We start from the raw sequence: 18,262 nt of genomic DNA, 5'->3' as shown, positions 1-18,262 counted from the left end.
ATTAAGGGAATGGAATGGAACGATTCAGCCAGTCCAGGAGTGGGAATGGGCTCAGTGTCTCCATTCCTAGGAATTTAAAGGAATTGAATTATGGAAAACCCTAATTCCCCGGAATGGAATTGGAATGGAATGGGGGTGCCCATTCCGCAACACTGCTATGTAGCCAGCCTCCAGCGCGATGTCTCTTTGCACGCACTCACAGACTTGGCTATCTTGGCGTCTCGAGCTTCAGCTTTCTCGTTTACCTTCCACGTTCCAAGTATGTGGTTCGTGATGATTACGTCTACGACATCGCTCGCCTTGTCAAAGTGTTCGACATTGATTGCAGCAGCGATGAGAGTGATTGCTATCAAGAGATGTTGGAAGCTGTTCATTTTGACTGCGACCCGCTGGCGACAAGCTCCAGTGACGGCGAGTTACGGACGAAGTCGTTGTGGTCACTGTCGCCCGGGAATATCTCGCAGGCGCATGTAGGGTGGAAGGTCAACGGGCCGGGGGCGAGAGCGAAAAGAGCGTTCAGGTTACTGAGTTGCGTGAGTGGTTTTGATCATACCGCGGCGAGGGGAAAGCTTGAGCGATAATGGGGGCGCCTAGAATGAGAGAGCGTTCATGGTCACATGCTTTATGGGCACCATGGTGTGACTAACTTGGCGAGTCTTGCCTGGTCGTCAGGTGAAAATGATAAAATTCGTAAATTGAATAGTGCAATTACCAGAGCTTTAAAATTGCGTAAGTGGGTGTATATACTAAGTAGTCTATGAGCATTCCATTTCAAGAATAACATATCCGTTTAATGTTCATGTCATAGCCCCTTTAAGTCAGTGCAGACTCCGCAGTCCACTTAAGGCCGATTCACATCATGAGCTTATCCGCAGATAAATTGATCAAGTGACAAGACGTCCACGGTACATCAGTCCCCCAAGCACATCCTTACGGAGGAGACGAGCAGATGACAGCGAAGACAAACTGAACCTATTCGCGGCCCTGCAATTTCGCAAAACGCCAACATCGCAAAGTGGCACCGTTTTTCAAGGTCAGAAGTGATGTTTGCGACTACGATCACTGTGCTATCATGAAAAAGTATCGTTGTGTGCTGCTGTTACAAACCGAGCGAGACAAAGCATCATGACAGGCTTAGCGTGAAGCGCCACTAGCTTTACTGACCGCATGACACAGGTATCGTCCTACTCCAGGAGGCTTCAGCGTCTAAGTGATGAAGTCCTGGGGTTGCAGAGGGGAATTTGGAAATACCTTCACGCACTGCTTGCTTGTGCACCACTCTTCAGCACACTACAGCCGTAAGGAAGGTCTTGGCTGGGTGGAAAACTGGGTGGGCATGCAGGGAAGCTTGCAGCTTGCTAAGCAAGTTTTGACAGAAGCTTCTTGACACCGACCCGGAGGAGTACCAGAACCTGCGGCTTGTCAGCTGGGCAAAGTTCTTGCAGCTTCTTTCACAAGTGGAAAATAAGAATGGTTCGACAAAATGAAACAGCGAATGGACAAAATATAGTGGTGCACTATCTTTGTTTGGCTCATTAGAAAACAAAGATATTGCTTCGCTGTCTGTACTCTACCGTAAACGTTTTTACTGTTACTCACCCGCTAAAAATCTGGGCATGAAAGGGCACTTTGCCCTTACAGTCTGGGCGTCCGCTGACGAGGTGCGAATCGAAAGAATAGCCGACATGGATGGTAACGTGACAAACCTTCCACAGATGAAAATTGCGATTCAATCCATCGCGTGAATCTGCCGTTATTTGACAATTATCCTCGTATGATCAATTGATCCCAATTAAAAAAAGAACAATTGTTCTCTGAAAAAAATGTAATGAAAGGAAGTTTTTATAAACAAAGCCTGTTCCTTTGGCAACTGGATAGCACGAGCCTTGGTATGACAAAAACTTTCCGTAGATCAGACATTGCGGATTGCAGACATAGGTTTATTCCATGCTCAAAATGAAGACATGAGTTTGTGTTGGCAATGCCAACCTCCTGTGTATGATCTGTAAAAAGTCCTTAATGAACGTGGTCAAGGAAGAGGAGTTTCTGCTTTCAAGAACAAGATGGGGTGAAAGAAAAAATGTCTTGATGAACAACGAATGCTCCAGGTTACCCACTCAGCCAAGTTTCTGCAACATGAACTGAGCTCCAACAGAAAGACGTCGGATAAGCACTTCGAAATCTTTAGGATTTGCCAAGGATTACCAGGATAAAATAAATATAAATGCACAGAAAAGTAGGAGGAGGAGGATGGAGAGAATATTTTGAGGCTTGCGATCTTACACTTCAATTGTTTGTGCAGGAAGCATTACTGAAGCAGCACTTCAGTCCTGGGGCAATAATTGCTAGGCAAAGCCTGTTTTCAGAGATGCACATCAGCTGAGCGACTTGTTTTTAAAATTTGAGGTGCTTTTTAACGTTATCCTCCAATAACCAAAATGCTGTCTATTCGTCCGTGGACTTTCCCGCTAAATTTAGTGGGGACATTGTTGTTGCGTGACCTGCACACAAGTTCAGTGTCCTCTATAAATTTAGCAGAAATTTGATGTCACGGGACCTACAGACACTTTCAAGCTCTCTAATAAATTTAGTGGAAAAAATACGTCACGTGACCTATGCAGCAATTCAGGTTCCCCTCTAAATTTAGCGGAAAAATTGATGTCATCTGACCTATGCACCGATTAAGTTCCCCTGCTAAATTTGGCGGAAAAATTGACTTCACTTGATCTGACGTCATGTGACCTACAAATTCAGCTTCCCCGCTAGATCTAGGGGAAAAATTGACGTCACAAGACCTATACACCAATTCAGTTTCCCCACCAAATTAGGCAGAAAAATTTATATTGCGTGCTCTGACGTCATGTGACCTACAGACAAAGTAAGGTTCCCTCTAAATTTAGCAGAAAGATTTATGTCACGTGACCTATGCACCATTTCAGCTTCCCCACCAAATTTGGCAGAAAAATTGATGTCGCGTGATCTGAAGTCATGTGGCCGATACACACATTCAGTTTAAAACAAAATGAACAAAATAAAAACTACCTTTTAAATAGTGCATTTCATGCGTTATAGCACTTTGAAGGTAAAAGCCACTTCCAATTTTAGATAATATTTATACCTTAAAGAAATAACTTTTTTCTAATTGTTTTGATTGAGCACTAGTGCCGTAAACTGCTAATAACAGCCTTGAAAAGTTAAAGGGACCATGAAATGATTTTAAAATCTAATTTCATCCACCGCACGTCGTAAAAGGTGTGAAAAGAAACACAAAAACACAAAACTAGGGAGCCAAAAAAAATTATTTGCTATAGAACTTTTAAAAGAAAACTGGACTCTTTTGCGACTTCTTTCCTTCGAAAGCTCTGCCTTTTCACTACGATGCATCCGCAGAAATGGAGCACGTCAGCCGAATCCACGTCGCCTATTGGGTAAGAGCCTACCTCACCAGCACCGCGATCGTAAACAATAAATAGCCGGCGAATGTTTCCTAAAAGTTTTGTTAAATAACATTCAGACCCACATTTTGCAGCATAATTAGAGATGTGTGGCGAAAATTGCCAAATTTGATAATGCTGAGAGCCAAGCGCCATCTATCGTGTGGTAAACGAAGCAACTACTGCGCGTGCGCAGTAGGGCAGGGCTGGCAGGGCCGACTTGAGAACGGTTATTTCCTTTGGTTTCCTTCCTCTCAAAACTCTGACTGACTGAACGTTTATTTTTCTACGTGTTCATCTCGCGCGTGCCGACTTCAAGCAGCAAGAAAAAAATGTACTTAAAACAGACCACGACGAACAAGAACGCTGGATCCACAAACACCCGAGAAGAGCGACAACAGCCGCGAATCGCGCTCCGACGAAGCTCTCGGAATATAGGCCTAGCAGGCACTCCGACTCGGCGCAGCGTTGCTTCGTCGCAAGACCGTCTGTCTGCCTGCGACCGGCTGGCGTGCTGAATGGAATATGCCCGCGCTACCCTTGTGGGTACCCTTGTGGACCCTTCCCGTATAATAGTTTGATCGCTGACCTCAATTTTACGTTAAGAGGTGAGGTCAATCTCTTCCCCTTGTTTTCCGAGGCAGTGTTGACGAACGCTCGTCGAAAAGGGACCCTCGTCGATTCTCTCTTCTTGTTTTGTGTGATATAGAGCTGAAATAAACGCTGTATGGATTACCTTCGTAACACGGTATGTACACTTTGTTATTGGTATGCCATTTTTATCCTGACAGACTGCACGTCACTGTCGAGCTGTAACAGTTCGTGAGAGGTATACGTGCCATACCGGTCCAACCTTTCTTTGCCGAGTGTCGCGTCAGTATCGAGTTGCAATCGTAAAAGATCGGTCCCGAAGCGCTTACCAACAGCGCGAATACAGCACTTCCATCAAACGCGCGCGTCCGCTCCGAGTGTTAACAGGTATTTACGTGGCTCTTGCTGACACTCGTAGTTCAAACGTATCTTTTTTAACGTCGGCTCGCTCCTGCATCTCCGAGACCGCGAAAAACGCCGCGGCAATTTGTTTTCATCTACGTCGCTTTGCAAACGACTGACACTGGCCGCCTTTTGCCAACAATGACAGTTGGGTTGACTTCTGGAGTCTTCACCGGAAGACTCGCTGCACTTCCCAACAGGCATACCGGTGTATTGGACTAGTGCCATGCTGTCGCTGTAGCGCAACATATCTCGTTGAATTTCGCTCAGCTGCGATGCGGCGATGAGAGGCGCCGATTCAGAAAATACATCGGTGACATCGGCGCAGTAAAACCTACCGGCGCACCCCAACTCGTCGTCGCTAATGCTCCCATCTCCTACTGCCGAGAGAAGTTCCGGCTCCGGAAATAGCGTACGTCACGGCTTGTTTTGCGGTCAAGAAAAAGTCGATATTTCATTAATTTTTTGTGTAGAAGTTAATAAACCGAGACGAAAACGGATGCCTGTTCGGCATTCAGTGAACATTGACGGTTTAATGTAAAAGTTATCTGGAAAAAGTAAAAAAGTCATTTCATGGTCCCTTTAAGTTTTGCACATCAGAAGGGTTGCGAATTTTTAACAATATCTGATTTTTGTAATAAATCAGTTCAAATTGAAATGGAACACCGGTAATTATACATATTTGGGAGTTATAGTAGACCGCGTTTCCCCCTTCTGCTAACCCTCCGCACCGAAGAAACCGCCAGGGCGCCTGCGTGCAGATGGCCTTGGCCGTAGAGTTCCGGGTAGTGGAGGGGCCTAGCGGAGGGCGAAACACGGGCTACTAAAACTCCCTACTGTGAAACCTGTACCGGAAAGTAGATTTCACGACAGATATTGCGAGGACGTGCCCTTTTCATGAATTTATGCACTGTAATAAATCTCTAAGTTCAAGAGCACCACTCGGATTCTTCTTTCAATAGTGCGACGTAAAGTTGCGCCAATCACGATTATTCTAAGCGGCCTACCAGACTGATAACCTTTCGATTCAGATAAAATTGAGGTAAACAAATGGACGTTGAGCCGTATAGACATGGCGTTTTGCATGCTAATCTAGATTTTCTTTCACTACTTCGTCGAAATTAAATAACGCAATTTACTATTTTTACGACCTGAAAATAACTGTGAATTATAGGAATGATAAAACGCTTTATAGTTACAGGCTTCAAGGTTGAAATAGTGCCTATTTATAAAACCACGCGGAAACTATATACTCCGTTTAGCGGTTCCAACCGTTACTTCTGATCTACAGAACTGAGCCGGTACGATACTGAAAGCCGTGAACCCGAACCCAAGCCGAACTGATAAGAGTTTCGGTTCGAAACTCTGGCTAGAACCATGGTGGAGCGCTAGACCCGTGCAGCAGGAACACGACTGTCCGTGCGATAATGCAGCGTACTAACTTGTTTTTGAGGGGGGGGGCAAACCAACCCCACCCCCCCCCCCCCCCCCCGGCGCCGCCGGCTAATGATTGACCTGCCCCGTGGCGGCTGTTGCAGGGGGCAAAATACATGGCTTGCCCCCACTCTAAAAAGTGTGTGTGGGGAGGAGGCAAGCGCCCCCCTTGTACCCCCCCCGTTTGGTACGCCCATGATGCACCCCGCTGTTTTTCCCTCGAATCCGCGATTCCTCACTGCCAGATTTGTGCCTGTTGCACGTCTGGTAGCTGTAGCGCACTACTCGACTTGCCACGACCCTAAAGATGTTTTTCTTAAAGTTACTGATAAAGCGGTTTTCAGTTACGTTGGGCAGGTTTCTGACCGGAACCACGGTTATTTTTATTTTTTTTACCCTGTTTGTAGGTTGGCGAAGCATAGCAGTTTGAGTGTACAGCGCGATGACGTTGTGTGAAATAGCCGGAGCTTTGCTATAGTCTCTGAAAACTCCATTCATTAACGCGAGGCGTGGCGAAGCTCAAACATTGTTTTATCGCTTCGGTACCACTGAGACTGCGTTCTCGATAAGTCGATAAGAAAAACAAAAAGAAGCGTGAAGATAAGAAGACATGCCCGACGTTTTTTTATCCGCCAGCGACTACAGCCGATTAACTATATGTTTACAGTTTCGCATGAGAGATGTCCATACTATTTTCTGGGTATTTATATAAATCAAAGTTTTAAAACCGGCCGACATGGGAATCTTAGCGAGAGAAGAGGTAGATAAACTGTCGTGGGGGGTGCCGTGGTAGCGCTCGCGGACACCATGAACGCAAGGTCCAGTTTGAATTGAACCCATCATCCAGTAGACGCTTCCTCTCATGCGCTCCTAAAACATCATTACGCTAGCATCATTCATTTAGGTTGGGTCACACGTCATATTTAAATTAACCCCCATCTTTGAAATACTAGTGGATACTATACTCCCCGACAACTTTTCTCGGCAATGCAGTGGAAGGTACAGGCCCGCGTCCCCTCTCCCATTTTGAGTGCACCCAGGCTTTCCTCCTCCCCCATTTCCGGGGAGAGGAGGAGAGCCCGCGCACACTCAAAATGGGAGAGGGGACGCGGGCCTGTACCTTTAACTGCATTGCCAAGAAAAGTTGTTGCGGAGTATAGAAATATTTTTATTTCGAGCGCCTTGTTTGTGGTTCCCAGCAGAAGCCCCTTCTGAATTGCTTGTCGTCAAACTGAAATTCTTCTCCTTAAAGAACCTGTCTCTTGGCGCAACGTTGTCAATCAATCTGAGGCATACAGGACGCAGGCAAATAGGGTGAGTTGGGCTAGTTGGTTCATTACGTGCATATAAACGCAAAAAAGGGAAATCGTGAAGAACGACAGCAATACAATGCTCTTAAATATACGTAATTAACCCTTGGATTGACGTCGTTTTCTCCCTTGTCTTTGTTTTTAACGCTTAAATTTAGGTAATAAACCAACCAGCCCAACACACTATTTTGTTGAAATTAATTTATTCTGTAAGAGCCTTGTATTGTCGTCGTTCCCCAACTTGTCCTTGTTTTTTTGATGCCTAAATGTATATCCAAGACAATTTAGATTTTTTTTTTACATTTGTTTTATGTTATATTTTACTACCTTCGTGTTTTGTTTGAAAACAACGAGTCAATCTTCAGTGTAATCAGGAATTCCACGCAAATTCTTTTGCTATTAAAAAGCGTCGATTTATTGCAGCTACTGTTTTACAGCTCAAATTTCGCGAATTTTTTGACGGCTTGTTAGTGGGTCGATGTATGGAGCGATGAAAGTGTCCACGTACGCCGACACCCTGGTAAACATGTGGGGTGCAAATCTTGATCCACACACCGAGGGGCCGGCACTGACGATTCCGTGAAGCGACCACTCGCCGTTCGCAAAGTGTACAACGGGGCTCCCACTGTCTCCCTAAAATAAAAAGACATCGGTTATTCTCACAACATGACATCGGGAAATCACAGGTCCCAAGCCGGAAGTTGGAACTTTAAAGCTTCGTTGAATGACTCGTAAGTTATTTTGGCAGCTTTAGAACCCTCAGCGTGCGGCTAAAGACAAGCGTAAGTCATCCTTATAAACCAAATCAAGAATAGCCTTCTCTAGGGCTGTGTTCCCAATCTTACCCAAATGAATCCGACTTACTCCTAGGGACCGTTCTCATGTGACAACGCAGATAGAAAAAAAAATAAAAGACGTTTACAATTCTCTTTGATGCCGAAATAGAGCGCAGCTCTTAAGGAGGAGGAGGGGAGGGTACGGGGGAGGGTATGCCCCTCCTCCCCCTCCATACCCCTTCCCCTCCTCCTTAACCCGCTAACTTAACCCGCTAAAGTTAACAGGGAAATTTTTCCGTTAAATTTAGCTAGGAAATTTTTAACCAAAATGTAGCGGAAAAATTTCCCGGTAACTTTAGCGAGCAAACGTCCCATAATGCAACGCGCAGTTGCGCCGGCGCCGACGCCGCTCAACCCGGAAACGGGCGCCTAAGAGCTGTGTTCTATAAAAGGCAACGACTATTTCGACGTCCACCGTCAAAATATCTCGAAAATTATTTCGACGTCGTGACGTTACTTCCGTAAAACGTCAAATAGCGGCTCCATTATTGTGACGTCCTCTCACTATGCCGCCATCGCAATGGTAGCCGTTTCGTGGTTTCTTCAGTTTCTACAGTTTCATTCTGTGTAGTTTCTGACGGTGTCGTCAGGCTCGGTATTGTTTAACATGTTGGCGGAGTCATACGTAGCGTGTCTAACAAGTTTCTGTCCTAGTTTGCAGTGAAAGAGTCTTATTCAGCACGTCTGTGTGACTTGCTCGACAGTTGATTTTTTTCGGATGTGACACGCCCGGCGGCGATGTTCTCAGCTCGCACATCATTTAGGCTCGCGTCTCACCTAACATATTTAACCTACAACAAGGCCGAGTTGGATATTCCTCTGTCTTGCCTCCATGTAAAAATTTTAATTGCGTACGCTGCGTAACGCTGCGAAATTTGGTGCACGTTTTGTGCCCCCATTTTGTGCGAGCGCGTCTTCGTATGGTTGCAGTCTCGCTTTGTTTCATGGCTCCCGCCCTGTTTTTGACCGGCTTCTTTCGTTCGTTGATGAGTTTAAATTTTTGTTTTGATTCGTGTGCAACGAGCGGGTTAGCTGCGAAACGATCAGGATGATGAATAAAAGGTTTTGAATGCGAAAATTGCCTCCTTGTTTCTTGACCGGGGCGAGCGAACAAAGGTTCTGGCGCGGTTGTACGAGATGCACGCATTTTCCAATCAACTGCAACATTTATGACAGAACAGTCAGCTCCTTTTTCTATAAAAAAAGGGGAAGTAAAATAAGAAAAGCAGCATTTCCGCATTCTCTAATGTTGCGCACAACCAAGCAAATGTTACGTGCGGCCTAATGGCTAATGTATAGTTTGATAACTTTTTTCTGCATTTTACGTTATTTAAAAGGTTATAAAAACTGCACTTGACTGCTCCTTTGTTCTCTGAAAATGCGTGCTCAAGCGCGACGCTGCCTACAATCAAGATGATGTTGGTTTGACCGCCACTTTCGACCACTTTCCAGTTCGATACGAACGCCGAAGTGGCCGATGCTTCAAAGTTTAAGTTTGAAATGTCAAAATAAGGAGTATTAAATATTTTGACGGGGGCCGTCTAAATAATTTTAAAAATAGTTTCACGTCTTCAGAAACTTATGCCGCAATCTGATTGCCTGCCGAACAATTATGAGACTCTCAGGACTTGTTACGTACTGCGTTTCGTAAGATGTCGGTGACTGTAAGAGCTTATAAGGCTACAATTTAGCGAATATGCGCGTGTCCTCGATCAAGTAGACAGACGCGCCACGCGTTGAGACTGAAATTTTCTAGGCCTTAAGCTACGATTCCATTTTGAAAGTTTGGCACACTGATTTGCAACGCGGAGCGCAAGTTTGTCTGCTTCTTGCACAGGGGTTGCGATAATGTCACAACGCCAAACCCTTATTGGTTGATTGAAAATATTGTGGGTAGACGTCAAGCTTGAGGTCTACTCTTTATCCTTTTGGTCAAAGCCAATCAGAGCTCGCCGTCGTTCTGACGTCACTGCAACTCCCGCACAAGAAGCAGACGACTTGTTCTTTGTTCCCATTAGTTCACCAACAGTGAGCTATCATTTGTGCTCTTCTCGTAATGGACTCCTTTTACCTGAGAGTAATTAGTATAAGAGACAAACACGGTGATCATATTGCGTTGCTTATGTATAGCGATGCATGAAGCCGCATGAGCGAATGCGTGAGAGCAGAAACGAAGTACACCACAAAGTAAAGGCGTTTGGTGCAAAAATGCCATACTTACACTACAGGCACTGCCGTATCCATGACCACCACAAAACAATTGAGGAATTATGCCGGGTCTTATTCGCCGACACTCTTGATGTGAAATTGCCGATACCATAGCCTGCTTCAATTCCCTTGCGGACCAGCCTCCTATAAAAAGTAATATACATAGATGTTTCAACTCTGGTCAAACATCACGTGGGAAATGCTGGCTCTCTTTTCGTCCCATTGAGTTTTTTTTTTTACTCCTCTACCTTACTGTTTTTACAAAATTCATTATAGACTAACTAGCTCAATAAAAGCCGGTAAGTGAATTTGTTCCCTTGGTTGAAGCAGGATAGTATCCAGTCGGTCAACTCGAAACAAAACACACTTAATTCGCTGAATGCCAATTTTGTTTTCGGAAATCAATCAGAGTTCAATGGGTGAGTGTATGTATATATGTAGAAGAACTATATTATTTTAGGTATAAAACTTAATCCCGTTCGCTAATAGTTTATTGCTAAAAAAAATTTATGACACTAGTCTCTATCATATAGTGAAATATATCCAGTTCAGTGTGCCTTTATCTCCCAAACAAAAACGTGATACAGATGCTGCGATCGGTGTAAGTAATAACACGTATGGACGCCATTTCCTAAAGTTATCCTTTTCTATCGGCAAACTCATTCTAGTTTCGAAAACGATGTTCTACTAATTTCAGCGATGAATGTTAAGGCCTATTCACACACTTGGGACTGCTGACGACCCAGTGAAATAAAACCCGTTGGGATCTCTCATAGCCAGGGAGCAGCCTTGCGCCATCGGTTGGTTAGACGCCGTAAAACACTAGACATTTGCGTGTATTTTACTATTTTTTGCGCATGATTGTTTCTTTCTTGGCTTGGAAACCTTTTCGAAAATGTTATAACGGTAATTTCTCAAATAAAGTGCGAAGATTTGACCTGCAAATACTACAAAAAAAAACTTCTCTCGAAAACAATTCCGTTCCAGGGACCCCTCATTGGTGGCGCCAGCGCGCCTGTATTTTATCGTTGCAAGAAATCACAAGATCTCGGTCGTAAACAAAGACAAGTGTGAAAAGTGTTAGAATCCCAGGCAACATCAGGCGGCAAGTCGCACTACTTAAAATACTTTGTTTCCTGTAACGGTTCACTTCACGTTCACGATGACACCTTCTATAAAATATATTTCAGGGTGCTTTACCGTCCCCGTTATTTATTTAATTCTCATCTAACACCGTAAATTTACCAGCACGTCATATTTCAACGAGGCTTCAGTAAATTGAAAAATGAGTGATAGCTCACCTCCTACTTCACCCCATCCTGTGACGTAGAGCTTGGATCCTGTCGGGAGGTGTTCCCCTTGGTTTGGAAGGCATACTGGCTGAATTGTTTTTGTCATGTTCACTTTCCGTGTGAGTTTTATGATTGCAATGTCCTGTATACCACCCTAAACAAAATAAAAAAGATATCTATTAATTCATACTTCAGAATTGCTCCTACACTCTCTCAGCGAATAAAATATCGTATTAGATTGATAACCTTTAAAATGATTATTCAGGTAATAAATAACGAAAGAAAATAGTATATTTAGTTCAGGGGCGGATCCAGATCTCCATTTTAGGGGGGCGGTTCCTCGGTGTAAAACGGCGGGGGGGGGGGGGGGGGTAGGGGAGTGTTTATATTTTTTGTTGAGTTATCGTTTTTACTAAACTCTGATAACATAATATTGATCTTGAGAGCTTTTGTATCGGTTTACCTGTCGTGGATGAACTCTTTGAATTAAAACCTTTCGGGTGACCACGCTAGAGGTATCTGGAAAATTGTGGTGGCACTATCCTTCCTGAAACTTGGGTTTCAGACCGACACTACGTGAGCAGTCGATCTAGGGCAGCTTAAAGACATTGCCTTGGCAGACATTCTGGTTGGAGCTAGTGCTCAACTGCTGCTGCAACGGGAAGAGCGGCTTAAATCAATGGAGCAAGTACGTTGCAAACAAGCGACAAAAATGGCCCGGCGGCTTCGACGCTGCTCGCGGCGTCAAAACACTGTTGACGCAGCGAGCGAAACGAACGCTGCCAGGCAAGTTCGTCGGTTGTTCGCCGTATATTTGAAATGTCCAGAGCGCAGCACATGCGGCATTGCCAACCCAAACTCGTGTTTTCACGTGTTCTGGGTGCAACTCGAGAGAACCAAAGCGAATAATGATTGAATATTTTTGAAAGCATGTTGCAGTTCGGCAACTATAACTTTTAAACTTGGACAAGACCTTAAATTAGCAATGGATCCTTCCAAATTATATTCAATTGCACTTCGTCTGGATATTTTCTGTATGAAAGGAACACTTGTTTCTGGGTAGTTAGCTCATTCATCAGGGTCGAGAGGACAGGTGCAGAGATATGATGGGGCAGAACGGTTGTCCGGTCGGCGAATCTCAACTGGACTAAAGGCCGATCACGACTGCAGCATGAATGTTTGGGAGTCAGTGTTCACTCGAACGGGCACAGGCACTGTCTATTTAATTTATGTATAGTGGCATCTTTGAAAGGGCTCGTTTTCCCCAAGTCCCTAGGTAGGGAATTCGATGCCGCAGTTGGAAACCAGCAAGCCCCGCCTCTGTTCCGTTCGATACACACATATTCGCTCCTCCAAAGCCGCGCGAAAGCTCTGCCGTCAATCCACAAAAGCCGCGTTTAACTCGAAAAGCAAAGACGGCGCCAAGGGGAGACAAGGAGTAGTGGGCGCCTTTCCTAAAATATTTCCCGCCACCCTAAGTTGAAACGGAATTGTATACAAATAAATGCCTACGGCGTCGGCTTGAGGACCCCGTGTAAGCAGCCTCCAGCCTTTAGAGTGCTCCTACCGTTTATCTTTCTTTTATTAGCTTCCCGCCATGAGAAGTCGTACCGCAGGCAGTATGAAGCCCATTAGAGGAATCATCTCCCCCTTCTGGCGCTCGTCGGCTTCTTTCTGTATTCCGCGCTGCGGCGCTGATCCTCAGTGAGGGATGGAGGCGAGGACGAAAGCGGGCTTATGTTTAAGCCAAGGTCGTGGGGAAGTCCGGAGCGTCTTCAGGAGAAGCTCAGACCCCGACTACACTGTACCCACAGCATTTGCTTCCTCTCTCAGTTGAGAAGAAAAGCAATTGGTCACCTGGTTGTACAAGCTGCATTCTGCGTCGATTGCTTACGTTTTTTCTTCCAGTGACAAGAACCCCTGGGGGGGGGGGGGGGGGGGGGGGGGGGGGGGGGGGGGGCTTGGCGAGATGTTTGGGGGGGGGGGGGGCGATCGCCCCCACCGCCCCCCCCTTGGATCCGCCACTGATTTAGTTTGAATACACCAGTTCTTCCGAAAAAATTTTTTTTATATTGAGCTTCCCTATTTATTGCCAGTTTATTCAAAAGATCGCACGTTCCGGCTTTTCGGAATTAACTTCTGGTAGACAAAGTGGTGATGGGAGTTAGAGAATCCAGTGACACTGTAGTGTCAGTCAGATGCGAAATGCAGGAAAGCATGATACACTGCCCAGGGATCTGTCTGCTCTTTACCCAAACATTTCCTAACATATGTCCAGCGAGCAGTTGACTGTTGTTTACGGTAATGTTAAAAAATCCCAGGGGCAATTTTATAGGGTACGCTATTTTACAACACCCTTAATCCATGTCACTGTTAAGGCTGGTTCGAACCCTTGCGTTTGATTACGACAGACTCCGCTATAACCGGATTATAAGCTTCCTGTGTCTGGATACGGCCACCTGCGCAGCAGCGCGGCCGGTCCTAAACCGTCAGAAAAGGTTTAAAACCGGTTTTTAAGCCCCTCCGATTACAAGCCGTCGCAAGTCTTTGGGTCAGCCTTCATATTACAATTAAAATGTTTCTTTTATGGGAAGAGTTATGTTTGTGGGGATATCGTGCATTCGATGTTACCCAGCGTATGCGCACGTCCCCATCTGAGCTTTACCATTACGAATCATTGCCGACGACAGAGAAGCACCGGAAGCATATCAGCGCGTGACAGATGGTTCAAGAAATGACTCCCTTAATCTATAAAAAAATTTCAACGAAGACAAATCTCATAGTCCAAATTATCACCTTCTTTTATAATATTCAATAACATGAAGATAGGGCAGAACATTTTATCTATACTTTATTAATAATAATAATAATAATAATAATAATAATAAATAAACGCTTCACTTTAATTTACCATTAGAGTAATGATGGGGCCCAGAGTAAAAGCCACGATAGACGGCTTGACAAGATTTGAGTAAATACAGAGTCACGTTTATTTATAATGAACGCCGTAATGTTCTTGTGCTCATATTCCAAACTAAGATTCAAAAACCAAAGCACGTTTTTCTTGGAGCATCTCAAACTGGCTTATATCATAATGTCAGTACAAATTCACCATATGGCGCCAAGCGACTGTCTCGAACAACGCGAAGGCGAATATTTGCAAAATAGAATTATCTACATACAAACTCGTTTGATAAACAAATAAAATTTTAAGAATAAGCATAAACTGCCACACAGTGAGCCCAAACACGACACAGAAACATAAAAAAGCGGTGTTTTTTTGTTTGCATTTACAGTGCCGCTTTATGTGCAACTCCCGTTTTGGAAAGCTTACATTTGCGACATCCGACAAAACAATGATAAGGACAGCTTCAACTTTAGAGACGAAAACGTGAAAGGTTTTTCGACAACAGTGATGGGCAGCGCGTCTAGTGTGCTGACCTCGACAGTGACGCTATGCATTAATTACTACATCTTATTTTTTTTTAATTAAAAGCAGCTTTGCCTTTAACTGAAGGCAGTCTGCATAAATATGGTCCGGAAGCTTCAGTCAGAAATAAAAGTAGCAATTCCCTGCCGCGTCCTGCCAATAAACTGCGGTGATATCGAGGGTCTGCACGCCCTGCTACGCTTTGCTATAAACATCTTCATTGCTGTGTTTACATTTAGTTGAATTACGTGTCACTAAGTGTAGCTGACGATGTGGATGCCACGCTATGACCTCACGTAACAAAGTAACGTCCAAGTGTGGCGTGACGTCCCGATGTAATTTCAGGTTAGTGGAATAAGTTTCCCGCTAAATCTAGAGGAAGATTTTGTGACGTCAAAATCTCAGTGTCACGAGACGCTGCGATTTCCCGCTAGATTTAGTGCGTACCTTTCCCCCTAAATACAGACGAAAATATATACACAAAGACACACCCCGGCATCTGTAAGCGACACCTCGCATATCACGGCTGTCGCATGAAAGAAAAAATAATTACAAGGATTTGACTACTTGCTTTTCGCTACGGGTGTCCCTCTCCGGCTTTTGTGTGTGCCGCGTCCAAAAAAGTAGTCCCTAGATTTCCGCCTGATGACGTCATACAAGTGTCGTGCTGTCGCCGGTCGCGATCCTGGCGGTGTCCCAGCTGCGGTGGGCTACGTAACAGACGCCTGTTGCTCTGCATGTTGCTCTGCCGCTGTACAGTCCAGTAAAGCTTCGGCAGCCATGAGTTGCGACGCCGCGAGGACAGCGCCACTCGCGTTCGCTCGTGCTTTTCGCCAGGATTTATACGTCCAACCGCCAGAGGCGTGACGTCCGAAAGCATGACGCTCCAGTTTCTGTGACGTCATTTGTTGCCACCTTGGGACCACTTTTGATGAATGGACAGAATAAGGCACTAAACACACCCGTCGGAGGCTAAATCCGGGAACTACACTTCTGCAAAACACACGCGGCATCAAAAGAGAGCGGTACGATATGCGGTTTTCTTGGAAGTAAAAAACATAGCGAATATTTTTTTTTTCTCGAGTAACGGGCGCCGTCCGGAGAGACGTCTGCCAACTAAAAATTATGTGCAGCCCATCCTGGCTCCGCCCGTCAAAACAACTTGACATTGTGCCGTTGTACCGGTTTTATTGCTTTTTATGCCCATGCTACCAAAACGTTTAAAAGATATTTAGAAAAAAAGACAATATGCGCTCAAAGATTGGGGCTGAACATGTTGGTCGTGCGGGACGGTGCCCTTCGAAAATGACGACAGCGCCATTCAAATCCAGGGGAGAAAGTCTATGCATAAGCAAGACAATAAAAAAAAAAAAAAAATCAATTTTTTTTTTTTTTTTTTTTTGAGGGGTGGGTATGTTTTACGTGTTACTTTACTTAATCGTCAACATGAACGAAACCCGTGAAGTGACATCATAGCACCAGGCCCAATAGATCTCACTGGCGCAATGACTTACCGGCCATGTGGTCCGATACGAGGCAGGGTGGATGCAGATTTCTTCGACGGCCGCGCGTACTTCCCATTCCCTCGACTGCGTGGTCTCATGGGAGCCGAGATAGACGCTGAAGCGCGAAGGGCGGAGATTCCTGGACGGACAATGAAAAATAAACCCAGGTAGCACGCCAAAAAAAAAGTTTAACTTGGCACAAGCTTGTCAGTTTTAACGGTCTAACTTGGGCCTATATTGGTTTTGCTCCAAAGCGTTAGTCAGCACCAGGTTACAGTCGCGGACAATATAAAAAAACTCAGGTGAGCAAGTGGCTTCGACTGTCAGCGGCGCTACCTATCCGAGGAAATCACAACCTTTATCGAGGCCTCAGTGGCTGTCTACGTTTTGTATTCACTCCGTCGCTTTACCGGCTGTCGCTGAGTTAATAGGGAGTTTTCCCTATTAACCACCGTCCCGCAACGCTCTCCAGAACCCTCTAAGATTACAGGAACTCTACAGCCAAGGCCATCGGCGCGCAGACGCAATAGCGGCTTCTTCATTGCGGAGGGCTTAGCGGAGAGGGGAATGCGGTTTACGAAAACTCCCTAATAGGGTGTTTTCGTGGACTACATTTCCCCCTCCATTAAAGACTAAACCCTACGTAACGAAGAAGCCGCTACTCCGCCCTTGTGCCGATGGGCTTGACTGTAGAGTTCCGGGTATTGTAGCGCGTTGCGGAGAGCGTTCCGGGACGGGGAAAGTGATCTACGAAAACTCCCTAATGCTGATTTCAGCGTCCATTCTAGAAGCATTTCGCGGCAAAAGGCGAAATTAAGTGTGGCTGAGTCCACCACGTTGACAAGTTTAGCCATCAGTTTTTGAGCGATTGGTAATATGTTCGCGGTATTAAACAGACGAAGCCGTCGTCTTTTTTTTTTTTTAGTTTTTCACCAAGCAAGCAAACATAATTCTTCAAAGCGGTCGAAATCAGCTTTGACTCAGCCATTGCTGGCCGACCAAATGGGGAGTAACGAAAAAGGTAGAAGAGCCTCTGAAATGTCGCTGGGGCACAGAATTGCCGGGATGACAACCCAGACTCTTGCCGAAAAAGGTCAAATTAGGCTTCACCTTGGCTTCTTCGGGCTTTTTAAGGTCCGAAATCTCCATGCAGAAACCAAATGTTGGTCTGAAGAACTTTTCTACTTGGTAAGTTATTTACACAATGTTCTTCCAGTGTAAGCTTTTGTCTTTGCGGTATTGATGTGGAACCTAAGCGAGGCATTTTCATCTAGATTTTGTCAAATTAAGTAAAAAAAAGGCCGGCGAGCTATTCTGTCTGGAATGGGTTTTATGGCGGTTTTGTGACCTGCTCGAACAGAAACCATTTTCGGAATAGCCAGGGCTTACTATTCACGGCATGCTCTGTATTATCCCTTAATTCAAAACTGCTGACAAACCGGCAAATGACGGCTGTTCCTAAACTGGCGTTAAATTTTTTCCGCTGTCTCCAATTGGGGTGGCGTCACACGTTGTATACGTTCCAAGTCGAGCACGCAGTATAAAAAGCGCGATATTTAAAGCGATTTTTATCTTCGTTTCGCTAGCGTGAGTCTTTCAAGTTTTTCAAGGTTATATTCACACCATCAGACTTTTTGTAAGCCGTCGGAAACAAGCTGTACTGACTTTCTATTACAACATTTGACGTCGCGCTTCCAGTGTTGCCAGTAGGCCCGCTCAGCGTCTCAAAAAAAAAAGTAAATATAATACCTTAACAAGAGAAAAAAAAGTACTGTGACTTGTCCTTTGAGTTGTTAATTCCGATGTGCGCATTGATGTGT

At 45.0% G+C, this 18,262-nt stretch overlaps 1 protein-coding gene across 1 annotated transcript; it reads right to left on the bottom strand.

Moving 5' to 3' along the window:
• Positions 1 to 7,568: 7,568 nt before the first annotated feature.
• Positions 7,569 to 16,598, bottom strand: LOC115329436 (chymotrypsin-C-like). The gene is made up of 4 exons (XM_040214427.2): positions 16,452 to 16,598; positions 11,517 to 11,661; positions 10,229 to 10,359; positions 7,569 to 7,804 (listed from the first exon to the last, which is right to left on the bottom strand). Exons 2-4 carry the CDS (start codon positions 11,611 to 11,613, stop codon positions 7,610 to 7,612), a joined length of 423 nt encoding a protein of 140 aa, XP_040070361.1. The 5' UTR covers positions 11,614 to 11,661; positions 16,452 to 16,598; the 3' UTR covers positions 7,569 to 7,609.
• Between the last annotated feature and the right edge of the window lie 1,664 nt (positions 16,599 to 18,262).

Source organism: Ixodes scapularis, unplaced genomic scaffold (genome assembly GCF_016920785.2).
Source record: "Ixodes scapularis isolate PalLabHiFi unplaced genomic scaffold, ASM1692078v2 PGA_scaffold1__304_contigs__length_218370807, whole genome shotgun sequence".
Classification (NCBI taxonomy): domain Eukaryota; kingdom Metazoa; phylum Arthropoda; class Arachnida; order Ixodida; family Ixodidae; genus Ixodes; species Ixodes scapularis.
This window is presented reverse-complemented; position numbering and strand designations above follow the sequence as displayed.

What these genes read in the sequence shown, in the direction of transcription:
- LOC115329436 (XM_040214427.2), bottom strand. Translation starts at nt 11,613, where the DNA reads ATGACAAAAACAATTCAGCCAGTATGCCTTCCAAACCAAGGGGAACAC. An exon ending in AGGATGGGGTGAAGTAGGAG is followed by an intron (nt 10,360 to 11,516) that starts GTGAGCTATCAC and finishes TACTTTTTATAG; the next exon opens with GAGGCTGGTCCGCAAGGGAA. An exon ending in GATACGGCAGTGCCTGTAGT is followed by an intron (nt 7,805 to 10,228) that starts GTAAGTATGGCA and finishes TTTTTATTTTAG; the next exon opens with GGAGACAGTGGGAGCCCCGT.